Here is a 27,584-nt window from a genome sequence, read left to right on the forward strand (position 1 = left end):
TTTATAACTTGAAGGCAACGTGAAGTTTAAGCTAAAAATTGGTGTGATTTAGTGACAGTTGTTAGGCTTTTTTTTTTTTTTTTTTTAGGTATTGTACCTCTGCAAAGATAGTAACTTGCAACAAATTGATAAGCCAATTTGATGTGCTATTTACAAAGATTTTTAAAATGAATTCTTGATCACAGAACTGCTGCTGACATAGACTCTCTTCCCCATTTTCTCAGCCTGTCATTTTGGAACAGAGTTGATTCCTTTTATGAGCTTAATTCTTGTTTTAGAGCAGGGTCAGTTTACTGTGCCCTGTAAGCCAAGTCCAGCCAGTATCCTGTGCTTGTAAATAAAGTTGTGTTGGACGTGTCCACCGCCACTGACATTATCTGTGTCTGCATTCACCCTGCAACCTCAGAGTTAAGTGGTCGTGGTAGAAATTGTATGATCTGCAAAGCCTAAACCATTCACTGCCTGGCCCATTATAGGAAAGGGTTGCCAAACCTGTTTTAGAGAAATAATGATCCGATGAAAGCTTTTAAGTAGTATGCAAGTGAGGTAGACTTACAAGATGCTTCCTGTTGCCATGCATAGATTCTAAAGCTACTTTTCACATTTTTAATATACAGGGCTTACATTTTTAAATAAGGAAGCAGTTTTGTCAAGATAAAAGGGTTTTATCTTCTTTAAAATGTTTTAAATTCACATGACATAAAATACACCCTTTGAAAGTGTACAGTTGAGTGTGTTTTAGTATATTTACAGTGTTGTACAACCATTACCACTATCTAATTCTAGAACATTTCCATCATCCCCAAAAGAAACACCATATCTGTTAGTCCCTCCTACTTCTTCCCTCCCTGTTTCCATTGACAACCCTAATCTACTTCTGTCTCTATGCATTTGCCTATTCTGAACATGCGTATAAATAAAATCATATAATATGTGGCCTTTTGTGACTGGCTTCTCTCACTTAACAGGATGTTTTCAAGGTTCATCCATGTTGGATCATGGATTAATATCTCATTCCTTTTTGTGGCTGAATATTATTCCATTACATATCCATATATTTTGTTCGTCCAGCAGCTAATAAAATTTGAGTTGTTTCCACTTTTTAGCTATTATGAGTAATGTTGCTATGAGCATTCATATATATGGCTTTGTGTGAGCATATGCTTTCAGTTCTCTTGGGTACATACCTAGGGGTGGAATTGCTGGGTCACATAATATACTTTTCTGTTTATCTTTTGGTTTATCCTTTGCCAAACAATTTTCCGCAGTTTGCTGCACCATTTTTCCCACTAGTAGTGTTTGAGGTTTCCAATTTTTCCACATCCTCACTAGCACTTACTATTGTATATCTGATTATAGCCATCCTGGGTACAAAGTTGTATCTCATGTGGTTTTGGTTTGCATTTTCCTAACGATCAATGATATTGAGCATCTCATATTTTTCATTGTTAATTTGTAATTCTTTATATGTCTGGATAAACACCTGTCTCATACATGATTTACAGGTATTTTGTCACCTTCTGTGGTCTGTCTTTTCACTTTCTTGATAGTGTCCTTTAATGCACAAAGTTTTTTATTTTGATGAACTCTATATTTTTTATTTTGTTGCTCATACTTTTATTGTCATCTATGAAACCATGATCGAATTTAAGGTCACAAGCATTCACTGTGCTATTTTTCTGTAAGAGTTTTATAGATTTAGTTCGTAAATGTAGGTCTTGATCTCCTTTGAGTAATTTTTGTATACGGTATGAGGTAGGGGTCCAAATTCATTCTTTCTGCATGTGGATATCCAGTTGTCTCAGCACTATTTGTTGAAAAGTCTATTCTTTTTCCATTGAATGGCCCTGGAACCCATGTTGAAAATCAATTGACCAGACACGTGTGGGGTTTATTTCTGGACTTTCAATTCTATTCCATTGATCTGCAGTTTGGGCTCCCTTTTATTCCCATATGAATTTTAGGTTATTTTAGTTTATCCATTTCTGCCCACAAAAAGCAGTTGGAATTATGATAGACATTGCATTGAATCTGTACATCAATTTGGGGAGTAATTTTGCCAATTAATATTAGCTTTTCCAATTCAGGAATACAGGATGTCTTTCTATTACTTTAAGTCTTTAGTTCCATTCAACAGCATTTTATAGTTTTCAGTGCACAAGTCTTGCAACACTTATGTTAAATTTATTCCTAAATATTTTTATGTAAATGGAGCTATTTTCTTAATTTCCTTTTCAAGATGTTCATTGCTTACGTTTAGAAATACAACTGATTTTGTACATTGATAGTATGCTTCTCAACCTTGCTGAGGTTATTTACTCTAGTAGCTTTTTTGTGGATTTCTTTAGAATTTTCTGTATATACGATCATGTCACCTACAAATCAAGATAGTTTTACATCTTCCCTTCCAATTAGGATGCTTTTTATTTCTTTTTCTTTTCCAATATCTCTGTCCAGAACCTCAAGTACAATGTTGAATTTAAGTGACAAGGTCCTTGTCTTTTTGTCAATCTTGAAGAAAGGCTTCCAGTCTTTGACCCTTGAGTACGATGTTAGCTGTGGGTGTTTCATAGATGCCATTTATCAGGTTGAGAAAGTTCCCTTCTGCTTCAATTTTGCTGAGTGCCTTTATCATGAAAAGATGTTGGATTTTGTCAAATGGTCTTTTCTGCATCAACTGAGATGATTATGTTTTTTTTCCTCCATTCTGTTAACATGGCATATCACACTGATTTTTTTTATGTTGAACCACCTTTGTATTGCTGGAATAAATCCCACTTGGTCATCATGGCATATTATCCTTCTAATATGCTGCTGGAGTTAGGTTGCTAATTTTTGTTGAGGATGTTTGCATCTATATTCATAAAGCATATGGGTCTCTAGTGTTCTTGACATCTTGTACATTGCTAGTGTGATAGTAAAATTTTGTAACTGTCTTGGAAAATAGTTTGACAGTTTCACAAAAAAGTAAACAGAATTACCACAGGATCTAGCAGTCCCACTCCTTGATATGTATCTAAAAGAATTGAAACAAATAGATACTTGTTTAGGAATGTTTATAGCAGGGCTATTTGCAATAGCCAAGATGTGGAAACAACAGAAATGAGCGAATAAACAAAACGTGGTGTGTATGTGATGGACTATTACTCAGTTATCCAAGGGAATGAAGTACTGATGCTAAACATGGGTGAACCTCAAAAACACTATCCTAAGTGAAAGAAGCCAGACTGAGAACATCACATGATTGATGTACGACTCAGTTTTTGTGAAATACACAGAATAGGTTAATCCGTAGAGACCAAGCAGATTGGTGGTTGCTGAGGGCTGGGGGTTGGGGGTGGGAATTAGGAGTGACTGTAGGAGGTGGTTGCACAACATCGTGAATGGACGATGAAATGCCACTGAAATGTTCACATTAAGGTGGTTAGTTTTATGTTAAGTCAAGTTCACTTCAATTATAAAAGGTGTCTCTCTTGATTTTGTGTCTCACAAAATCACAGGTCTGAGGAAGCAAACAAAGCCTTTTCTGCAGCTGTGCAGATGCATGACGTGCTGGTGAAAGCCTGGGCCATGTGGGGTGACTACCTGGAGAACATCTTTGTCAAGGAGCGACAGCTGCACTTGGGAGTATCTGCCATTACCTGCTACCTGCACGCATGCCGGCATCAGAACGAGAGCAAATCAAGGAAATACTTGGCCAAGGTGAGACCAAAAGACTTTGCTTTGGCCAGAGACCATCTGCTTTTAAGTTTGGCTCCAACTTTACCTATTTGCTAATCCGTGCTGGGTGTGAGGCATCATTTTTTACATTAACTCTTAATTCCAATCACTCTTTAAAGTATCTTTTACAGGGTTTTTTGTTGTATTTTTTTTAAGAAAGAATCTCATTCTGTCGCCCATGCTAGAGTGCAATGGATTCCTCATAGCTCACTGCAACCTCCAACTCTTAGGCTCAAGCAGTCCTACTGCCTCAGCTTCCCAAGTAGCTGGAACTATAGACGTATACCACTACACTCAGCTAATTTTTCTATTTTTAATAGAGACGGGTCTCACTTTTGCTCAGGCTGGTCTCGAACTCCTGAGCTCAAGCGATCCTCTTGTCCTGGCCTTCCAGAGTGCTAGGATTACAGGCATGATCCACCTCGCCCAGCCTACTGTTCCATTTGAAGGCTGAGAAAACTGAGGCTGGACCATACTTGGGGTCCCAGGACTTCTAAGTGGCAAAGCCCAGCCTGGAGTCTGGGTCTTAGGTCTCCAAGCCCAGTGCTTAGTGCCGTCTGTGGGGTCCCACACATTCCCATAAGCATAGAAGGAGATCTGGAATTAGAACTTACTCCTGGAAACCCGTTAGATTTTAGTCCCTCACCTGCAGGGCTGTGCTCCACACAGTCACAGAGTTGGCATTCTTTGGTGGTCACCATGGTCTCTTTCCACACGGTATGCCAGCACAGCCCAAAACTCGGGTGGGTGTTTGCCACGTGCTTGCCGAATGAAGGAACACTTGAGATTAGATTCTTCTTCATGTTGCTTCCTCTTCCCTCCCAAGAAGCGGATGAATAAAACCCAGAATTAATTCTTGCAGAAAACTTAAGAATAAATTGTTCTGTCAGTTCTTATTTGTCCATTAAAGGCTTGGACTTCTTAGAATTCCTTGACTTAATGTCAAAATTTGGAGTGTACTTCAGCACAGGGTAGTTATAGCCAACCGTAGATACACAAACCAGCTACACAAACACCAGCTAAATATGTGACCCCAAATTGCCTACCTCTAGCTGTGATTGTTTCAGACATCTGTGGACACCTGGCTACTGGCATGTGGGCTTCCTGATACTAGGGTGATGAGCGTCTGAGATTTTTAGCAAAAGTATGTTTTGTTTGGATGGGATCATGAATGTGAATTAGCAGCTTGCAGGCCCCAGCCATCTGCCTGTCACTTTCTTGTGGTCGCTGGTCACCACTGGCCGGTAATTGTCCTTAAAGCAAAATCAAGGGAAAAACTATATCCAAATTTTAGGTTTTATTTATACTGAAAGATTTACATGTGTTAATGTTTACCCTCTTACAGATATTTTTCCACATGGATGGTAAAACTACTGTATGTGGTATTTTAATGTTGAGGGGGAAAGGCACTTGATTGAGGGCCTCAGAATTGTCAATCAACTCTAGAATTTTCTCTTCTGTCTCAGGTGCTGTGGCTTTTGAGTTTTGATGATGACAAAAATACTTTGGCAGATGCTGTCGACAAGTACTGCATCGGCGTGCCGCCCATCCAGTGGCTGGCCTGGATCCCGCAGCTGCTCACCTGCCTGGTTGGCTCGGAGGGAAAACTGCTCTTGAACCTCATTAGCCAGGTGGGAACAACAAGACATCTGTGTTCACACACACAAAAAATCATGACTTCATTTTGCATTTTTTTACAAAGTAAACTTGAATGGGCAGAGTATTAAAAATAAGTCAAAGAGATGGGAAAATTTAATCATTTAGGTATTACTTAATATGAAGCATAATGAGAAGTTACTAAAAGAACATATCAGGATTAAAATGAAGTTTAAAGCAGTCCGGTTTATTAACAAAACTGTAATTTCTTTGAACATTTCCACACATAGGCAAGTAAAACAAGCTATTAAAAATGAAAGATTGCTAGTGGGTACTCTGAGAATTACAGTGAGATGTGCTCTGATTGGTATTTTCCATCTGATTTCCTGTAGTGCTAGGAGCTCTTTGGAGCTTTCCTTACGACTAAAACTTACTTGTGACTGTGATTGTCACCCTTTAAGCATTTCAGCTGTGTCTGTAGGAGACTAACAGTTCTCACAGGAACTGGGAAGGGCTGGTGAATTGGACAGGCCAGAGCGCCATAGAAAAGCTTTTGTAATCATCCTTTGAGGATGGTTCCAGAATGTCCATCTCCTTTGAAAAGACTGAGGGATAGAGGAGGGACTGAAACAGAATAAATTTAGATAGTTAGGTCTGGGCTACATCACGTTTGTGTTTGCTCTTACAGAATTACAAAGTGCTGCCTGATAACCTCGTGAAAGACTAGTGCAGCCGCCACGTCTTTAGGAATATACTGCACTTGTTCTGTTCACCTGTCTGGGTTGCTCTTTGCATGTGGTGTGCCATCCATGTCGTGCCCCGGGAATGATTTTCTCTTTTTCCTTGTGAGGATATAACTATATTCCTGGGCACTGGCATTTTGCTTAGAGTTTATTTGTTGGGTTGCAGATTCAATCTATTTGTTATTGTCATTCATGGAACATCTCTTAATGTGCATTAGCCACCTTGTGACCTGTGGCAAAGTTAGATATTATTTCTTCATTTTATAGTCTTGTTTTGCAGGGTTTGAGCAACATGATAATTAGACTCAGCCACAAAACTCCAGTTTGGTGAAACTGGTATTCCTTGCCTTAAATCGAGATTTCTCAATCTCTTTCTTGCTGCAGTTATGCAGAATAAAGTCATTCAGTAATGGGACTGTTACCAAAATTAGTTAAAATTAGTTAACAATTCACAGTGAATTGTGCTTAATATAAAGATTAACTGGTATTTATATATTTTTGTCTTTTATTTGCCTCATCAAGATCCAAAGGCATATGTATTTTCCCTTCCTCAAGTTTATTGAACAAAAGGAAAGTGGTTTCTCTATCATCAGCAGTCACTGAGCAGAGTTGATGCAGTGCTCGTGTTGATCGAGCTGAACTAGATGTTTTACCTCCTGTTTAATCTGGCTTCGTATATAAGATCAGTGGTGTATTATTTGCTTCCCTGGTCCAAATACAGACCAGAAACCCATTTCCAACTTGACGTCACTTATTTTCAATACAAGTTGTCTTCATCCAGAAGCTTATTGGCGAACAAAGCTGTTTATGACTTCGTGTCTCTGAGCAGGTTGGACGAGTGTATCCCCAAGCGGTCTACTTTCCCATCCGGACCCTGTACCTGACCCTGAAAATAGAGCAGCGGGAGCGCTACAAGAGCGGTAGGTCTCTGGTGGGGCCAGCTGGTCTCAAAGGGCTTGTTCCATGGGGGCCACATCCAGACCCCTGGGAACACACCCTGCCTTCAGCACACTCCTAGCGTGTGGCCTGTCTTTTCTTTAATCAGTGAGAGAAAACACTTTGGGGCCAGAAGACAAAGCCTGGTCTCTGAGTAAAGTTTGTGGTTCTCCTTTGCCAGGATGTGATTTGATCCATAGGTGGAAAAAAATATATGCAATTTTTAGCTATAGAAAATTATAAAGTTTACCTTGCCTCAGTAATGAATGCATTACGGTAAGCAGTATGAATGCCAGTTGCTGTGTGTATGTGTTGTTTAGGTTATAAGGAAATCAGTCTTACCAGAAGTTTGTAAACGTTGACTCAAAATGTAAGATTTTTATTCTATATTGAATGCCCTAGTATGCAAAGAAATAACTTATTTAGCAGTTTCAGCTACCCACTAATCATGGTACTTTAAACGAGTAAAGACCATTTGCTTCACAATGTTTTTAATACCCAGAGTCTTTCTAAGGTACCCTGGTTGGTTAATAAGATTCAGTGGATTGGGGGTCGCATAGCCCATCTCAGCTCCAACCTCTTGGGAGTTAGCTTGGCAGATTCATCTCTGGGCCATTTGAAAATTTAAGATTTTTTAAATTTTAAGACTAAGTATAATGAGCTAAATCAAGAAAAAATGGTCATAAAGTATTCTACAATGGATTTCTCATAGAGAAAATGACTATATTTTTCAAAAATACCATATTATAATTGTGGTTTGGCATTCCTGGGTGAAAATGTAGGCTTGCTTATTAATTACTTTTAGATTCTCTAAGCTTTAGTAACAAGGAACACATTTTTCCAAATGTTTTGTTTTTACAATAGTCAAGATTACAGAAAAGTTACAGAGGAGTGAGTGTCCAGTGAGCCGTTGTACACCCTCACCTAAATTCCCAGGTTGCGTGTTGTCACATCTGCTTTCTCTCTCAACATGATACTTGTTGACAGCTGTGCTCCCCACCCCCGAGTCCCTCAGCGCAGCTGTCCTGAGACCAGGGCCTTCGCCCACAGCCCCTGGGGAAATGGTCCTGTGGGGATCACACACCGGCAGGAACCAGCGTTCCTTTGGCCAGTGGGTCCTGTAGAGCTCCAGGCTCTGGCATCAGCCAGTTTTGCGCTGACATTGGCGTTGTGTGTGTTGCTCTCAGATTCTGGACAGCAGCAGCCAAGTTCAGTGGGTAACCAGTCCCATTCTGCATCAGATCCAGGGCCCATAAGAGCAACAGCACCAATGTGGCGCTGCAGCCGAATCATGCACATGCAGCGAGAGCTCCACCCCACCCTTCTGTCTTCCCTGGAAGGCATCGTCGATCAGATGGTCTGGTTCAGAGAAAATTGGCACGAAGAGGTATTTGGATATGATCTTGCACATGCTGGCTACTTGTAGAGGGAACTATCATTCTCTATGCTTTTGTGGCTGTATGATCTTTAGATTTAGCTGCCTGGTCATTTTATATATTGTTAGATTTAACCATGGAGCAGGCAAAACTAGTTATCTCTGCACACTACTATAGCCGTAAACATTTGAAGCAGAAGACTGCAGAAGAAGATGCTGAAATTGGGAAAGCCATTTCTTGATGTTAAAATGCTTGCTTTGCTCATTTAGCTTGACGATGTAAGTGCTACCAGTCGACCAGGTGTGCGCAGGAGCTGTGGTGTAGGCCACATAGTTATCATTTCCAGAGATGGGCGTTAGTCCTCCAGGGATCTTCTCAGCAGCCGGGCTATCTCCTTAGTGATGTTTGTTTAAGCCAATGACAAAATAATATACACTTTGCTGCCCAGATACTTACCTGGCTGGGTCAGGGGCCAGGTCATTACTACTGTCAGTTTTATGTGTGTACAGACTCACAGTGGTAACAATGAAACTATCTGGAAATAAGATTGTTCTGTGGCTAACCCGCAGATAAGTATGCCACAGGGGTTCTGTTTTTGTGTTTTTTCAATGGCCAGGACTGTTACTTCTCGTGGTTAAAAACACCAGTGCCCAGTGTGGCGCACAGCATCTGTCCCCACACACTGGCTTTACACCTGCTGGGTGGCGGGTGGGTGCAGAAGCAACCCCGGTGGGAGGGGCCATGCCTGATAAACTCTGTGGCCGGCTGGCTGCATGCTCGGAGAGCTCTGTTTTGTCAATTGTCTTTGGCCTCTTCCCACTAGGTTCTCAGGCAGCTCCAACAGGGCCTGGCGAAGTGTTACTCTGTGGCATTTGAGAAAAGCGGAGCAGTGTCCGATGCCAAAATCACCCCCCATACTCTCAATTTTGTCAAGAAGTTGGTGAGCACCTTCGGGGTGGGACTGGAGAACGTGTCCAACGTCTCAACCATGTTCTCCAGCGCGGCCTCCGAGTCTCTGGCCAGGCGAGCCCAGGCCACTGCGCAGGACCCTGTCTTTCAGAAGCTGAAAGGCCAGTTCACAACGGGTGAGTCTCGCTTTTCTTCCCTTGTGCCTAGGGTAAGTTCTGTGTACTGTTTTTCCTTGGTCTTTAACATCTAAGCTAATTGTATGCGTTCGTTTTCTTACCACCAAACTGGGCATGCTTGTGCTGTTTCAAATAGAGGCTTCTGAACACGAGGCCTGAGGCTGCACATCCTTCTCTAGCAAGGGGTCAGGGTTTGGGGCAAGAGCTGCCCAGCTCCAACATTGGGTAGAAGGCACGTGGCTTTCAAGCCAATCTGCCCGCTTGCGTCCCTGTGACCCTTCTTCCTTGGTGTTGGTGGGAAGCAGCGTAGGGTGCGATGGTGGCATGCACAGGTACAGGGCTCTTGCCGTGGATGCTGGGGCACGATGACAGGGAGATGGTGTTTTCAGTACTTGTGCCTTGCTCCGGGCAGTGCATGTTCCTAGACTCATGGGAGCTCGGGTCCTGGCTCCTCCTCTTACTGTGTGATCTCAGGGAAGGGAGTCTGGTTTCCCTCTGCCCAGGTTTCTTCATCTGCCAGATGGGGATCCTCGCCCTCAGTGCGCACTTGTGCATGCACGTGCGTCCCCACTGCGCGCACCCAGTGTACACACCATTGCCGCGCACAGGCACAGCGGTGTCCCGTGCTGATTCTCGCTCCTCCTCCTGCCACTGTCTCCCTGACCTGCTTGTCCCTCTGGCGCAGGAGCCCGTGGGCGCCTGGTCCCCAGTGTCGAGTTAGCCACCTGAGTGACCCTGCGGGCGCTTACTCTCAAGTGTCAATACGTGAGTGATTATCACGGGAAAACAAGATTTGCCTGATGTAAATTTCCCAGAGCTTAAAAAAGAAAAAGCTTAATGAGTGTCTTTGTAGCAGTCTTTAAAACATTGTTTCTTCGCTGGTAGGTTAAAACACAGGTTCACATTTTTAGGCATTTAAAGTATCTTTTAAATTATCTTAGAGAACATGTTGAGAACATGTATATATGTAGAGTAGGTTGAAATAATGCAAAAGAAAATATTTATCCCATTAATAGTGAAGGATGCTTTGCAGTTATAGCCATGATTCATTTTGGTTTTTTTATTTTTTACTTTTAGAGATATTCTTACTCTATTGTCCAGGCTGTAGTGCAGTGGCCTCCTCATAGCTCACTGCAACCTCAAACTCCTGGGCTCAAGTGATCCTCCCGTCTCAGCCTCCTTAATAGCTGATATTACAGACACGCACCACCATATCCAGCAATTTTTTTTTTTTTTTTTTTTTGTAGAGACCAGGTCTTGCTACGTTGCCCAGTCTGGTCTCGAACTCCTGGCCTCAAGCAAACACCTTGGCCTCCCAAAGTACTGGGATTACAGGTGTGAGCCACTGGACCTGGCCCATGATTTGGAATCCATCTGAAATATAGCATGCCCCAGTTGTTAGGCAGACAGTCATGGGATGCTGGGCTCCCTGTTTTTGATGTGTGAGTTGGACATTAAAGGTAACACTGGACTCACCTTAATGCTGAGGCCTCCACGCCTGAGGAAGGTATTCTTTGAAAAATAGAGGACAAGTCCCGTCCTGTCTTGTCTTTTATTTTGAAGTGCTTTCATCAGCTTAGGTTTCTTTGTGAAGTTCGTGTGACGTGTGGTCTGTCTGCTACCCTTCTCTGAAAAGGGAAGAGTGTGAGATGAAAGTTTTATGAAAATCATAGTTTATTAATACTTAAAAGAGTGTTCAATATGCTTTCATCTTAAAATGTCCAGATCATTAAATCAAATGTAGTCTGAAGTGGAGAATCAGAAGTGGGACAAATCACCTGGGTTTTGATGTTAAAAAAAAAAAAAATCATGAAAACCAAAACCAGATGGAAGTCAGCTTATGAGGCTTCTGACCCACTGCAAACTGTGGCAAGTTTCAGATATTTAAGTTCCCTCTTCTCCTTCTGCTCACAAGGTCATTTCTGTCCACACCAAGCTCCATTCTATGGACTGCACTTCTGTTCTCTGGCAATACTGTGTGTGTTGGCTGCTAACCAGCTGTCGATAAAGAGCCAGAAGAAAGTTCAAGACCAGCACACTGCATTTATTCCAGAGAAATGAAGACGTATTTTTGTTTGGAACTTGGACGAGATTATTCATAGCCACTTTATTTTTCATAGCCCCAAACTGGAAACCAACCAAATGTCCTTCCAGAGGTATTGATGCATAAGCAAAGTGTAGTACATCCATACTCAGCAATAAAAAGAAGTTAATTAGGCCGGGCGCGGTGGCTCACGCCTGTAATCCTAGCTCTTGGGAGGCCGAGGCGGGCGGATTGCTCAAGGTCAGGAGTTCAAAACCAGCCTGAGCAAGAGCGAGACCCCGTCTCTACTATAAATAGAAAGAAATTAATTGGCCAACTGATATATATATAAAAAAAAAATTAGCCGGGCATGGTGGCTCATGCCTGTAGTCCCAGCTACTCGGGAGGCTGAGGCAGAAGGATCGCTCGAGCCCAGGAGTTTGAGGTTGCTGTGAGCTAGGCTGACGCCACGGCACTCACTCTAGCCTGGACAACAAAGCGAGACTCTGTCTCAAAAAAAAAAAAAAAAGAAGTTAATTATTGATACAGCAACTTGGATGAACCTCAAAGAATTTATGCTGTGTGCAAAAAGCCAGTTTCATAAGGATGTACACCGTATGATTCTTATGAAACATTTGTAAAATAGCGTAAGAACAGGGTTGGCAGATGGGCTGGTGGTAGCCAAGTGTTAGTGATGCGGAGAGGAGATGGGTGTGGCTGTGAAGTGCCATGGGGGTCCCTGTGGTGAAGGTACAGTTGAGTGTCTTGAGTGTACCACGTGACAAGACTGCAAAGACACACAAATACACCTAAGTGCACACATCGCTGGTGCAATCGGAACCAGCTCTCGATTGTGCCAGTGACACTTTCTTATGTTTTAGCATTGTGCTGGGGGTGGACTCTGGCATGGGAAGAGGGCTTCAGGAATGCATGTCATTTCTTCATAACCTCCCATAAATCTACAATTATTTCAAGATAAAAGTTAAAAGAAACAGATCAGGCATGAGCCTGGCAGCACCTTGTTGATCCAGAATGGGACAGAAACAGCCCCGTGTGTGAAGCTGCCTGTGTCCCAGACGGGTAGGCTCTGTCACAGCTCTGCTGGGGGGAGGGAACCTCGCCCCTTCTTGTCTTGGTGAGTGGCGGCCTCTCCCACCACCTGCCCGTGTGACATCATGGCAGTCACTGTGAGGAGTTCAGAGGAAGGAGATGACAAAGCTTAAAATGAATGGGAAACCAGATAAATGCTGTGAAAAAACAGAAGAAAATACATTGACTTTCCTAAAATGAATGGGAAACTAGATAAATGCTGTGAAAAAACAGAAGAAAATACATTGACTTTCCTAAAACCGCTGCATCTGTGTACAGCTAAGTTCCTACATGGATGGCGACAATTAGGCTAGTAGAATAGCCAGATATTTGTCTGAAAGCTACCATATGCTGCCTCAGTTAATTTAATCCTCATGGGGTAGATGTTATTGCTGCTTCCATTTCATGGGTGGGAAAAATAAGGCCCAGGAAGTTCATGAGCTTACAGTCCTGCAGCTGTGAGTGCACGAGCTGGGCCTTAGCAATTCCGGCTTCCCAGGGCTCCGAAGTGCTGCACCACACTGAGCTTCACGTGCCTGAGGATTAGGTCTGGAGTTGGCACCTAACGACAAAATAACCCACACACTTGAACCTGCCTGTGAAATGGAGTATCCACAGGGGTTATGTGTTCTGTGTGTTCTTATTAAGTCTGACAGCCTGATTTTTCTCAAATGGTTGGATTAAATCACTTTTCTGGGTTGAACACCAATAGTGTAGATCTGTTTAGGGGCCGTTGCATAGGAAGCGTGTGGTGGCATCTGATGGTTTGTTTGCCGAGCCACGTAGTTGATGTGTTAAATAAGCACCTGGTCGCAGCGGTGACATCCAGGGCGGGAAGAGGTGAGGGCAGGTTTTGCACGTGGGTGGCCACACCTGCTTGGGGGCCTTGCCCGTGTGGGCCTCTCGTGCTCGGCATCAGTTCGGCCTCACTCACCACTTTCTGGTTCCAAACTGATGCTGTTGGCTGGTGAGTGATTTTCTGCGTGTTTAGCTCCCGGCCTGCGGCAGCTGCCCAGGGGAAGGGGAGGTGGGAGGAGGCGAGTCCTCGCAGAGTCTGTAGGAGGCTCTGCCCCAGCAAGAGAGACGCGCCTTCCTTCACCACGTCCAGGAGGCACGTGAAGGTGTCTCTGCTGCTGTCGGGCAGCCAGTGTTTGATTTGGACTCAGGACAACCGGTCGGGACAGCGCCTGTGTGGCCCCCACGGGCCCTGCTTTACGGCAGCACTGCGTGGGGGCGAGTTGGGGTGGCGAGACTCCCTTCCAGCACCGGAGCTCATCTGGGAGGGAGGTGAGGTTTTTTTGTTAAAAGAAGTACTTTTTAGTTTAATCGATCTTTTAATATTGAGTCCCAGTAACATCTGAGAAATACATTAACCAGGGATTTTTTAATTGCTTAAGTGAAAATGTTTTCCATTTTTGTCATTTTGGTTTCTTGCCTTAATTCCTTCTAATGGGCTCGTTTACAACTTAGTGCTCTCCTGGCGTTCCTCCTTGGCTCCCCCAGCTCCCATTAGCGCCGCCTTGGCTTTCACTCAGGGCCTCTGTTCTTGGCGCCACGCATGTGCTCGGGTGGTACTGCCGAGCTGGCATTGGATGTGGTCTTCGGGCCCTGGTGACACAGGCTCCCAGACCCTGTCGGGACTCGCAGGCTGCCCTCAGTAGAGCTCCTGGCGTCCCCAAGGCCCGACCCTACTGCGCCAAGGTGGGTGCTCAGGGGCCCACGCGCCATCTCAGCCTGCACCGGTCCCCAAGAGGAGCCTGGGTGTCCTGTGGGGGTGCATTTCTCCTCCTCCTCAAGGCAGCACCGTGCATGGTGCCAGACAGCAATTTTCCGGTTCTTTCAGGCCTCAGCTTACACTTTAAAGACTAAGAGGTGCTGGTTTGTTCCTCATTACACACAGAACATGCCTAATTTGTAGCTGGTAGGTGCTTAAGCAGTGGTTTTATAACGAATTGGAAATAGCCCAAATGGTTAAAAATGTTTTTAACCTTGTTTTGTTTTGAAGATTTTGACTTCAGTGTCCCAGGATCCATGAAGCTTCATAATCTCATTTCTAAACTGAAAAAGTGGATCAAAATCCTGGAGGCTAAAACCAAGCAACTTCCAAAATTCTTCCTCATCGAAGAAAAGTGCCGGTTTTTGAGCAATTTTTCGTCACAGACAGCTGAAGTGGAAATTCCTGGGGAATTTCTGATGCCGAAGCCAACACATTATTACATCAAAATCGCTCGGTGAGTGAGGCTGGCCCGGCGGGTGGCAACTCCCACGGCCCCCCAAGGACCTGGATCCTGTGTGGGAGGCTTCGGGGAGACTCTGCGCGGTATTTCAGACGTTGGTTCCCTGAAATGAGAGAACTTAAGGTTGTTCTAGGATTAAACAATCGATACATGACTGCCGACAAGCACAGTCTTCCCGTGACAGTTCTGGAAACTCTGTTTTCTTAAGAAAAGAACTGGAGGTCGAGACTCGGCTCACGTCCTGTCGTTTGCTCATGCTGGCAGGTTTATGCCCAGGGTGGAGATCGTGCAGAAGCACAACACGGCGGCCCGGAGGCTGTACATCCGCGGGCACAACGGCAAGATCTACCCCTACCTCGTCATGAACGACGCCTGCCTCACCGAGTCGCGGCGGGAGGAGCGTGTGTTGCAGCTGCTCCGCCTGCTGAACCCCTGTTTGGAGAAGAGAAAGGAAACCACCAAGAGGCACTTATTTTTCACAGGTACGAGAGCCACGCTTTGAGGGGCACAGGCAGCTCACGGTAGCTCCGGAGGGCTCGCGTGTGTCGCCGTGTCCACGGCAGAGGATGTCCTGCGGTGTGGCGAGCAGGCAGGGCCTCGGGATGGGAGCAGCCCCCACCCCGCCAGCCCCTACTCCTGGAGGAAGCACTCAGGCTTCAGGCTCCTCGCTGTGGGACAGGAGCTCTGTTCGCATTTCCCCGAAGGCCTTCCCAGCACTGTGGAGTGTTCATTTGGAACGGGTGGCACTGGTGGGGCCCGTGTGCACCCCTCTTTCTTTGGGAACCTTTCCGTGCCCTGCTGAAAGCTGGGCTGAGCCAAGGGCTTGTGGCTGGCATGTGACAGCACATGTTAGCTTTGCAGCCAGGGCTCGTGCTACCTCTAGACCACACATGCACTGTGTGGGTGCTGCCCGAGGTGGCCCTCCTGGTGAAATACAAGACGTAGGACAATCTAGCAGCCCTGTGAAGGCTTCAGAAATTGTTGCCAAGTGGTACAAGTAGCCAATAAGAAGCAACTTCTTAGTAGGTGGTTTTCATAACTGAGTAGTTGTGAGTGTCCGGTTTCTATCTGGAATTGAGGGGTAGATGAGATGCCTGTAATTCTACCCAGAGATAAGAGCCAGGGTAATAACATTTTAGCACGTAGTCCCTGGGGTTAGGAGTACGCTGCAGTGCATGTTATCTAGTCCCGTGTGGGACTTTCTTCTGACAAATAAGGTATAATCCAACCCGTTTGACCTGAAGTCTCTGACCTGTAAGTTTAATATCACAAAATAAGAAATAGAGTCAAAAACAAGTCTAAAGAAAGCTCGATGTGCATTACAGAAAGTTATCTGTGCTTTAGCATGTGTGTAATATGATCTGTAACTTTTTGCAAAAAAATTGCTGAATATTACCTTAATCTAATATCTTAATAAAATATCTCATATAATCCACAAACAACCCTCTGGGATAGGTACTGTTATCCCTCTTTTCAATGAAGAAACTGAAGTTCACACATGTCCAGTAACTTCCCCCAAGGTGTGATGTCACTAGGAAGGCAGCTCAGGCAGGGGGGTGGCCCAGAGCAGGGACACCCAGTGCTCTGCTGTGCCGCTTCCAGCCGTGCCCTCATGGTCGTGAGGGAGGTCACCATCATGCGAGTCGAGTTGTGTAGCAAACTGCACCCCAAGTACTAGAATAGTGATTGGGGAACAGTGTCAGTCACTCTGTGTGGATGGCTTATAAGTTAACGGAGTTGAATGATCAGATCGACTCTGGTGGCTTTCCTTCTCTGAACCTCACAGTACACAGAAAATGACTTGGGGTTATTTTCTTCTCCAAAGACAGAGCACAGCCACTCTAGATAATGGAAGGCAAGTTAGTGAACTTACACGAGATAAATGCCTGGGGTGGGAGGGGGGATTCTTCTGGAATTAAGCTCTGATTAAGGAAAGCCTCTGAAGAGTGAACATTTCTCAGTCTGTTTGTTTTTTATTTTTTAAGTTTGCCTCCTAAAGCATTTCTGTTGGTGAGCACAGGGTTACGCTCAGCTCAGGTGCCGTCGTCCCTGGACGTGAATGGGTGGCTGTGACAAGGCTCTTCCTCTGCGCCCTTGGTGCCAGGCCCTGCTCCCAGCATGCCCAGAGGTGGAGCCGAGTGCTAACCTGTCCCTGTTTCTCTTCACCCCACAGTCCCCCGGGTTGTGGCTGTATCCCCGCAGATGCGCCTCGTGGAAGACAACCCCTCTTCTCTTTCCCTTGTGGAGATCTACAAGCAGCGCTGCGCCAAGAAGGGCATCGAGCACGACAACCCCATCTCCCGCTACTATGACAGGCTGGCAACGGTGCAGGCGCGAGGCACCCAGGCCAGCCACCAGGTGGGTACCAGCTGCGCCAGGCAGGGCTGCTGAGCTGCTGTCTGAGGCCCCTGCACGTGGCTGCCTCCTCGTGGTGCTCGGACAGTGTGCTCAGGACGTAGCGGGCTGTTCTTTGAGGGGTGCCTGTCTCACTGAAAATAACTACTAAACTCATGAGATTGCAGAAATTGGGCAGCCATTCATCTTAGTGAGGGCATGTTTGCTGCAGGTGGTTTGTTATGACTCTACAGAGGTGAGTTCATAACCTTTGAGAGGTCTTTGTCCTTTACGTAGACTTATAAAGCAGCTCAGAAATTATATATGTGTATATATATTTTTTTGAGACAGTCTCACTCTGTTGCCCAGGCTGGAGTGCCGTGGCATGATCATAGCTCCCTGTAGATTCAAATTCCTGGGCTCAAGCTGTCCTCCTGCCTCAGCCTCCCGAGCAGCTACCAGGCATGACTAAATAAGTTTATGGCAAACTCATTTGGCAGCCAGACCTGATCTGGAGTGTGGTGAGGCTACTTACGGTCTGTATTTGTTAATGTTCATCTACTCTGCTGCTGGTGCATTACTGCACATACTTTCTGCAATACAAAAAGTGACGAGCTGTGAAACACGTGGACCCAGCCGTGTTGGCTGCTTCGGCCAGAAGGACCCCACCATGGAAGTCCTAGGTGGCTGTCATCTTTAGCCCCTCAGAGGTGCAAAGGCCCTTCTCACCTGCAGATTTTTGCCCTTGGTGGAAGCAGAGCTGGTGTGGGCTGCAGATGAGAAGATTTTGTTCAGGATTGTGGAGCACCAAGAGGCAGCTGTTTTGGCCTTGCCCAGGTTCCCTCGTGATACTTCCTCTGGGTCTCAAGAAGGAGAGACCACAGAGGTGGGTGCTGCGGCCTTGCCCTGAGTCTCCCAGGGACTCATCCCGGTTCATCTGGCTCCCAGAGGACTTAGTTGTGCTCAGGAGGATTGAGCCCATGGGTGCCCATTTCACCTCCTGTGCAGGCCCTGGGCACAGCAGGGCCCCAGGTGCTGCAGGGCAGGTGCCACCTCCACCTGTGTGCAGGCAGAGGGTGCGGATCCCTGTTTCTGGTTGGCCTGTGTGCACAGAGCTTGGGCCTCCCTTGGATCGGTGCCAGGGCTTTCTCATGGCACAGGTCATGGCCTGGTTGTGCCGTGGACCTCGGGCAGTCTTGAGGCTTTTGGAGTGGATTATATTCTTCAGGCCACATTTACCTTTGACAGTGTGGAAGCCAGTGACCTGTGTCTGCAAACACGTGCTGACATCAGAAGCCCCTTTTGTTTTATAAACAGCACGTGGCTGACCAGGCTGAGGCAGGTCCAGCTTCGACGTAGTGTGAGAGCCCTGCTCAACTGGGGAGGTGCTGGCGGTACAAAAGAACCCCAGCTTCTGGCCTCTTCTTGCCCTTTGTCCCCGTCTGGCTTCTTTCACTTAGTGTAATATTTTCAAGGCTTATCTATTTTGCAACATGTATCAGTAGTTCATTGCATTTCATTGCCAAATAATGTTCCAGTATACGAACATACCACATTTATCCACTTTTGCATTGTTTACACTTTTTGACTGTTAACGACTAATGCTGCTATGAATGTTCATGTATGTGGTTTTTTTGTGTTATTTATTTATTTTCAGAGGTGGGGTCTTACTGTATTGCCCAGGCTGGGTTCGAACTTCTGGGCTTACATAATCCTCCTGCCTCAGCCTCCCGAGCAGCTGGAACTATAGGCGCACATTACTGTGACTGGCTTTGTACATGTTTTTGTGTGGGCATATGTGTTCATTCTTCTTAGATATATATTTAGTAGTGGAATTTCTGGGTCACATGGTAACTCTTGTGTTTAACGTTTTGATGAACTGCCAAATTGTTCTCTGAAGTGTCTGCAATGTACAAAGGTTCTGATTTCTCCACATCCTTGCCAGCACTTATTACTGCCTGTCTTTTTAATTGTAGGCACCCTAGTGGATGTGAAGTGCTGTCTCACTGTGGCTGATGACAGATAATGTCGAACATCTTTTCTTGTGCTAACTTTTTATTGGTATATTTTCTTTGGAGAAATGTATTCAGGCTCTTTGCCCACTTTTAAATTGGGCAATTTGTCTCTTTATCATTGATCCTAAAACACTAATCTGGCCAGGCGCGGTGGCTCATGCCTGTAATCCTAACACTCTGGGAGGCAAGGCAAGAGGATCGCTTGAGCTCAGGAGTTTGAGACCAGCCTGAGCAAGAGTGAGACTACATCTCTACTAAAAATAGAAAACTTCTCAAGGCATGGTGGCGAGCACCTGTAGTCCTAGCTACTCAGGAGGCTGAGGCAGGAGGATCACTTGAGCCCAGGAGTTTGAGGTTGCAGCGAGCTATGATGACACCACTGCACTCCAGCTGGGGCAGTTGAGTGAGAACCTTTCTCAAAAAAAAAAAAAAAATAGTCTTTGATTTGAAGGTGGGGGTGTTGGTATCCACCTATTCTTTTTTCTTTTTGTTAATTAACCTGATATATTCTATAGTTAAGAAGGGTATAAGTTGTTTTCAGATATTAACCCACATTCTTGTAAGATAAGTGATATCACACATCATGTAACTTAAGGCTTTTATTTAAACCAGCTCCATTGGTGCTTTAGAGCATAAGACATCAAACCCTGGATGGAAATGAAACAGTCTTGTGCATCCTCATGTGCAGTTTATTAATGATGCATATACATTTTTGTTAACAAAATTCACTCTGTAGTGCTAAGTAACTAAGTAATTGCAGTTTGAGAGTTTTCCTTTTGGAGGAGAAACGTCAGCGAATTAGACGGCAGGGTCATGGTGATGTATTTCAGGTCCTGCGAGACATCCTCAAGGAAGTTCAGAGTAACATGGTGCCACGCAGCATGCTCAAAGAGTGGGCCCTGCACACGTTCCCCAACGCCACGGACTACTGGACCTTCCGCAAGATGTTCACCATCCAGCTTGCGCTGATTGGCTTTGCAGAATTCGTCCTGCATTTAAATAGACTCAACCCCGAGATGCTACAGATCGCTCAGGTAACTGATCATGAACAGCCAGTCCCTCTCCTTTAGACATCACCATTCTGCTGATGAAGTTCCTGAAGTGTCTCCTTCTGAAATCTAGGACACCGGCAAACTCAACGTCGCCTACTTTCGATTTGACATCAACGATGCCACTGGAGACCTGGATGCCAACCGCCCTGTCCCTTTCCGCCTCACACCCAACATTTCCGAATTTCTGACCACCATCGGCGTCTCTGGCCCATTGACGGCCTCCATGATCGCTGTTGCCCGGTGCTTCGCCCAGCCGAACTTTAAGGTGGGTCTCGGTGTCGTCCCGGGAGCAGCAGGGGCCGGGGTTCCCCACTCACATTGGGCCTTTCAAGAGCTGCTCGTCCGCTAGCAAGGGGCTGGAATGTCGAGTTAGAAGGGCCGGTTGTTGCTAAACAGTTAGTTTATGCATTTGGGAGAGGGGTTTGGAGATGTTCCCTGGCCAGAAGAGTTGAGGATGTCGAGAAACCCAGTTTATGAAAAAGAATCTAGAAGCCCCCACTGGGTAATTTATCCCCGTTCCCACTGTCGGTTTTGTACAACGGCTTCCATTTCCCATTCTGCACATCTGGTATGAGAGGGCAGAAGTATTCTCTGTGGGTTGGCGCCTGCCTTGCCAGAGGTGTGAGATGTGGCCGGATGCCCTTGGCGCCCTGGTGCACGTGAGGCCAGGCCAGGGTATCCGATGGCTCCACCACGGGGCCAGGACAGCAGCCAGACCTGCCATTTCCCAGGCGCCTTCCCTGTGGCAGGCTCTGGCTGCTGAAGTGGCTTCTCATCAAATTCCCCCAGTGCTCGTTCAGATGTGGGAACCGAGGCCGCGGAAGGCAAGGGACACTCCAAAGGTCACAGCAGGGCCGAGGGTGTGGTGAAAACTGGGATTCAAATCCAGTTCATTCTGACTCCAAGCCTAACTCCCCTCCCTCCACCAAAATCCTCTCTTTGCAACTGGGGGCTGAACACAATCTTACTTTATTTTTCTTGTAACTTATGAGAACAGTTGTATCTTTTCCCCCCCCTAGATAAGCAGTTTGCATCTAGAGAGGGCTTGCTTTCCAAAAACATGTATTCAGAACAGTTTTTAAATGATTGCATAAACTCTAGCTGTGAACAAGGACTGCACGTATACTCACCTTGCTCTTTAATGGGCGGCAGCACGTGTCCATCACCGTGGGAGGCTGTTCGGGATACGTGAGTCCCTCGTATGAACATGAGTAAAAATAACTAGCCTTCGTGTTTGTTCTTGAGTTAAGGAATTTGTGTTGTAGTGCAGCGAATGGGAGTTTATCATTACCTCTGGCATGCTTGAAATAGGAGTTCTCATTTAGATAGAAATGTTATACTTCTGGAAACATCCATAGGGATATCCTTAGAATGGCATTTCCTTTGAAAACTTTAAAAGACTTAAGAAGACTCTCCATAACTTAAGACCTGTGACAATGTGGAGTGACACTGTGCCTCACCCTTTGCAGACTGCGGTGGCATACATGGGAAGAAGTTAGATCTCCAAACTTTGGGTCCAAATTTCTGGACAGACTAAATTTAGTGAATGCCTTTACGTTAGGCTCAAATGTAGACCATTCTGTAAATCCTGTGTGGGAATCTCTTCTGAAAACATACTCCGTTGGCACCAAGTAAGGCAGGATAAAAACCTCCTTGATCTGAAGTGACTTTTAAACAGTCCTGGGTACCTGAAATGAGAGCCCTCTGCTTCCTTAGAACACGACAGCGGACTGTACTGGATCTCTCCTTGCACGAGGGTCGCCCTCTTCTCCCTCTCCCCAGTCCTAGACGTCTCAGCCCCCATCCTGAGTCTCACTGCCACACGTTTGATTTTGCAAATTCAGACCTTGAGCTCCAGGGCCACCCCCCCTCCCACCCCCCAGCATCCTTGACCTAGTTGCGGTTCCCTCCGGCATGTGGCTGTGGCTGTTGTCCTGCGGCGTCCACTCTGCTGAGGACACCAAACCCCCCAGTGTGCAGCCCGCTTCACGAGCCTCGTGGGTCCAGCTCTGTCACCCAGTGGGGACGAAGCTCCACGTAGGCCTCTCACCCCGCAGTTGGAGTGGTCCTTTAGGACAAGAGCCCTGTCTTGTCATGCTCTGCTCAGCACTCTCCGTGACTTCCAGCTACTCGGAGTACAAGCGAGAGCCCGGTGGCACCACTGATCTCGTGGTGACGGGAAACGAGAGCTTGGCCAGACACCGGTGTGCACTTGATGTTCATTTACTCCTGGAACCTCCACATCGCTGTGAGGAGAGGATATGTTACCGTGCCCTGTTTACAAAAGGGGAAATTGAGGCAGAGGGCTTTAAGTAACTTACCCAAGGGTACCCAGGTAGGACGTGTTGGAGCCTGTGCCGCGGCCTCCCACGCAGCCACGCCCACCCCTGCTGTCCCCTGGTGGTTCCCTCAGCCTGCAGCGCCACGAGTGTGGCCCCTCACTGCCTTCTGGTCTGCCCAAGTGTGACCCTGTGTGTCTCCTCATCATGGGCTCCTCAGAGAACCCTCTGAGCCACCTGCCCGGCTCCATTCTCCGCAGCCCCTGGCAGGTAACTTGCCTGTTGGTCGGGGTGAGCCCGAGGGCAGGGTGCGGTTTGCTGTCGTGCTCACTCGTATCAGCGCTGCCTGGAGTGGGCCTGCCTGACACTCCACAGGGCCTGGGACAGACGGCAGCGTGTGGCACGTCCCAGGTGGCCTCTGCAGCCTGTGTGTGAAGCCCGTGTGCTAAGGCTAGACCAGCCACTGCTGGCTGTGGGTAGCTCCGCCCGCTAGGAAGCTGCCCCTCTGGTTAAACCTGGGTCCTGTCATTCTCCTCCGACAGGTGGACGGCATCCTGAAAACCGTGCTCAGGGACGAGATCATCGCCTGGCACAAGAAAACGCAGGAGGACACCTCCTCTCCTCTGTCGGCCGCTGGGCAGCCCGAGAACATGGACAGCCAGCAGCTGGTGTCCCTGGTTCAGAAAGCTGTTACCGCCATCATGACCCGCCTGCACAACCTTGCCCAGTTTGAAGGTGGCGAGAGCAAAGTGAACACCCTGGTGGCCGCCGCGAACAGTCTGGACAACCTGTGCCGCATGGACCCCGCCTGGCACCCGTGGCTGTGACCGCGACTGCTCCCACCCGGAATGTGAAGGGCGCCTTGGGCTCCCCGCCGGCTGGTTTTTATGACTCGTCGCTGCCTTGCTGGTAATTTTATGTACGAAAGTCCTGCCGATTTCCTGGGTGGTTATTTTCCTGACAGCGTGTGTGTGTGAAAGAGGGAGAATTTAGTTTTAGAGAGAGCTGAACTGCTGTGACTCACGGCAAGGCGGCCAGAAATGGCAGAGCTGAAACTTCCCTAGACTTTTAAAATAATCTTTTAAGAAACCCGATTGTCCAGTCGGGAATCTGTTTGTGAATCCTTTTTTACGGCATCCCTGCCGCCATGTGAATGTACAGACAGCTCGGACAGCGGCGGGCAGCTCCGGCCCGGCCGTTTTTAACTCTTTCAAAAAGAACACCTCACAGCAGCCGCGTGCTTTTGTACAGACCTTTGTAACCAGTGTACAGAAACCCACTTTGTTAGAGAAACAGGAAATTATGAACACACCGTGCTGGCTTTTCTCTGAGCACAGACTCTTCTGCTGTATGTAGGTGGCATTGGGGATCTCGAGTGTTGGCACGGAGTGACCTGGCTCTGCCACCTGGGGGGCCGTTCCTCCTCCATTTGGGTTTAGATTCAGCAGGGGGACAGGACCACGAGAGTTGGCAGGTGAATCTTGTGCTTTTTATTGCGGGCTCTTCGGATGTCTTCTAGACATTTACTATCATTGTACCTGGAAAAAAAAATCATTTTTCTCTTCTTAATTTAAAAAGAAAAAATAGCAATGAAAGTTTAACTCCAGTCTTTCTGTTACGTTCACGTTTTTATAAAACTGAGCATTGAGAATGTTCTATCTAAATTTGTACAGTGTGATTTTTTTTTTTTTAGAATAAATATTTTATAAAAGGATTTGTTGTCCCTTATTTGTGTTAAAATGCTTGTTTCTGTGGGACATTTCCTCACCCTCGACATCCCTGAATCGAAAAGGGCGTGCCCACTGGCACGTGCTGGGTTTCTTCAAGGAGACACCTTTTACGAGTCACGAGGACGCCTCCACAAGGCCCCTTCTCTGGGCCCAAAGCCTCTCCGGGCCCCTGACTCTTTCTTGCCTTCCCCTTGCTCCCCTGTCATCCCAGGCTACCATGGGGTGATGCCTGCAGCTGAGTTTACGCAGATCTCACTGCAAAGTCAAGTCTCAGGGGCGTGACCAGATATCCGCTGGGGGGCTTTAGGCCGTGGTTGTGTTGCTGGGATGTGACCTGGATCCAAGCTCATGCAGCGGGCGGTGCCGATAGCTGCAGTGGGAGCTCCGGCCTCAGCCCAGAGGGGCTGCTCCCCACCTTACAGAGAAGAGATTTCCAGCCCAGAGGGTGAGTAGCTTGTCCAAGGCCCAGAGCCAGTGGAGAAATGTTTTGACCCTGTTCAGCATGACTCCGAGCCCCTAGACTGCACCCTGGATCCCAGGTTAAGGCTGAGGGGCCAGGCTTTGCCCACCTGACGAGACTCTCCCGTTTGTTCTTTGCAGCTAATTGTAAGTTACTTTCCAATTCCTTAGAGCTATCTGTGGATTCTGGGATGATGGGAGCCACACATCTAAAATGATGAGCAAGTGCACGCTCAGCTCCACGTGAATCTGGCAGCATCAGGCCTGAGTGGGGAAGGGGCCTCCCCATAGTCCTCACTGTGTGTACAACACGGTATGAGCCACTGTTTGGGCTGCCTTTGCACTCTGGGAGAGCCTAGCATGGTACTGGTGGAGGTGTGTGGGTGGCATTAAGGTGAGGGAACATTTGTCTCTTACCCTAGAGAGTTGGAGTCTGGAGCCGCTGCTGCTGGAGAGGAAGAGGCCTGGGTCTCCTGCCAGGTTCACCCACACAGTGGCTCAGGTGCTGCCCTTGGTGGTTGGGAAGCCAATCTTTAAACAGCTGCAGCAGGAGACAGTCACCCCAGTGAGGATCAAGCATCTTCTGAGCTCCAACTCAAGGACCCAGAGTCGGGGGACCTGGAGCCAGCACCTTGGTGGCCATGCACCCCAGCTTCCTCACCCCAGCACAGCATTACTGGAGTGGGGCCCCTAGGAGGCTGCAGCTCTGGAGCTCTGACAAGTCTGGGATGGGGCTCATTTATGGGGCCACTCACATCACATGCCCTGATTCTCCAAACACCATTTCACAGTAAGTGCTGTTATTAGATATGTTTTTATTGTGGCAAAATACATATAACAAAGTTTATCATTTTAATCAGTTTTAAGTGCACAGTTCAGTAGCATTAAGCAGATTCACATTGTTATGCAGCCATCACCACCGTCCATCTCCAGAACTTTTCCATCTTCTCAAACTGAAATTCTGTTCCCATTAAACACACTCCATTTTCCTTCCCCCAGCACCTGGCACCTACCCTTCTACTTTCTGTGAATATGACTTTTCTGAGTAAAATCCACAATCATACAATGTAAGTTGAATTCTTTGTGTCTGGCCTTATTTCACTTAGCATGAGTCCTCAAGGTTCAACCATGTTGCAGCATGTGTCAGAATTTTCTTCCTTTTTAAGGCTGAATTACATGCTGCTGTGTATATATACTACATTTTGTTCATTTATTCATTTGTTGATGGCTTGCTTCTATCTTTTGTCCACTGGGAGTAATGCTACTATGAATACAGGTGTATAAATTTGTTCATGTTCCTGCTTTCATTTCTTTTTTAAAAAATATTTACTTAATTTTTTTGCTGTTGTTGTTGGAGTCAGGGTCTTACTCTGCCACCCAGGCTGGAGTACAGTGGCACAATCATAGCTTAGTACAATTTCCAACTCCTGGCCTCAAGCAATCCTCCTGCCTCAGCCTCCCGAGTAGCTGGGATTACAGGTATGCACCACTGTGCCCAACTAATTTTGTAAAAATTTATGTAGAGTGTCTATGTTGCGCAGACTAGTCTCAAACTCCTGGCCTTGAGCCAGGATCCTCCCACTTCAGCCTCCCAAAGTGTTGGGATTACAGGTGTGAGCCACCACACCTGGCCCTGCTTTCAGTTCTTTTGGGTATGTACCCAGAAATAGAATTGCTGGATCATATAGTAATCTTATTTTTAATTTTGTGAGGCACTGCCATACTGTTTTCAATAACAGCTGTACCATTTTACACCAGCAATATGATGTTTCCAATTTCTCTACAATGTTGTCAACACTTGCTATTTCTGTTTTTTGTTTTTTCATAACAGCCATCCTAATGAATGTAAAGTAGTATCTCATTGTGGTTTTGATTTGCATTTTCCTCATGATTAGTGATGTTGAACAAATTTTCATATGCCTATTAGCCAATTGTATATCTTCTTTTGAGAAATGTCTATTTAAGTCCTTTGCCCATTTTTGAATTGGGTTGTTTTTGTTGTTGAGTTCTTTATATAGTCTGGATATTAATCCCTTACAGATGTACGATTTGCACATGTTTTTTTCCCATTCTGTAGATTGCCTTTTCACTCTGTTGATAGTGTCTTTTCATGTGCAAAAGTTTATAATTTTGATGTAGTCCAATTTATCTATTTTTTCTTTTGTTGCCTGCGCTTTTGGTATAGTATCAAAAAATCATTGCGAAATCCAATGTAATGAAGCTTTTCCTCTAGCTGTTTTATAGTTTTAGCACTTGTGTTTAGGTTGATTCATTTTGAGTTAATTTACATAACATATGGGTCCAACTTCTTTTGCTTGTGGATCTCCAGTTTTCCTAGCACCATTTGTTGAAAAGACTGTCCTGTTGAAAAGGGTCTTGGCACCGTTATCGAAATTCAACTGACTGTACACGGTATGTGAGAGTTTATGCCTGGGCTCTCTGCTCTGTTCCATTGATCTGTTTGATGTTATGCAGGCACCACACTGTTGTGCTTACTGTAGCTTTGTAGTTAAAATTAGAAATCAGGATGTGTGATTCCTCCCATTTTGTTCTTCTTTTTCAACATTGTTTTGGCTACCTGGGGTCCCTTACAATTCCATATACATTTGAGGGTGTATTTTTTGTTTCTGCCAAAATGTTGGGGTTTTGATAGTGATTGTATTGAATCAGGTGTAGATCCCTTTGGGTAGTAATGACATCTTAACAACATTAAGTCTTCCATTTCATAAAAATGGGATCTTTCCATTTACTTGTGTTGTCTTTAATTTCTTTAAGCAGCAGTTTAGTTTTCAGTATGCAAATATTTTGCTTCAGTGGTTAAGCTTATTCCTAAGTATTTTATTCTTTTTAGTGCTACTGTAAATGGAAATATTTTCTTAATTTTCTCACTGGATCTTTCTTTGTTAGCGT

General features: G+C 46.0%; 1 protein-coding gene across 13 annotated transcripts in view; it reads left to right on the plus strand.

The window, feature by feature from the left end:
• TRRAP (transformation/transcription domain associated protein) overlaps positions 1–27,054 on the plus strand; it is a 115,941-nt gene extending 88,887 nt beyond the window's left edge. For 9 of the 13 annotated variants that reach the window (XM_075995297.1, XM_075995291.1, XM_075995296.1 and 6 more), the window contains 11 exons: positions 3,501–3,702; positions 5,187–5,351; positions 6,889–6,979; positions 8,183–8,382; positions 9,195–9,456; positions 14,574–14,799; positions 15,070–15,287; positions 16,979–17,163; positions 19,985–20,188; positions 20,277–20,471; positions 23,028–27,054. In XM_075995297.1, coding sequence (XP_075851412.1) covers positions 3,501–3,702; positions 5,187–5,351; positions 6,889–6,979; positions 8,183–8,382; positions 9,195–9,456; positions 14,574–14,799; positions 15,070–15,287; positions 16,979–17,163; positions 19,985–20,188; positions 20,277–20,471; positions 23,028–23,312 — 2,233 coding nt within the window. In that variant the 3' untranslated portion in view covers positions 23,313–27,054. The remainder of the gene's footprint in view (positions 1–3,500; positions 3,703–5,186; positions 5,352–6,888; positions 6,980–8,182; positions 8,383–9,194; positions 9,457–14,573; positions 14,800–15,069; positions 15,288–16,978; positions 17,164–19,984; positions 20,189–20,276; positions 20,472–23,027) is intronic. The other 4 variants (XM_020281534.2, XM_075995301.1, XM_075995298.1 and 1 more) reach the window with 2 other exon arrangements.
• Positions 27,055–27,584: the final 530 nt, after the last annotated feature.

The sequence above is a fragment of the Microcebus murinus genome, chromosome 19 (assembly GCF_040939455.1).
Source record: "Microcebus murinus isolate Inina chromosome 19, M.murinus_Inina_mat1.0, whole genome shotgun sequence".
In the NCBI taxonomy this organism is placed as follows: Eukaryota; Metazoa; Chordata; class Mammalia; order Primates; family Cheirogaleidae; genus Microcebus; species Microcebus murinus.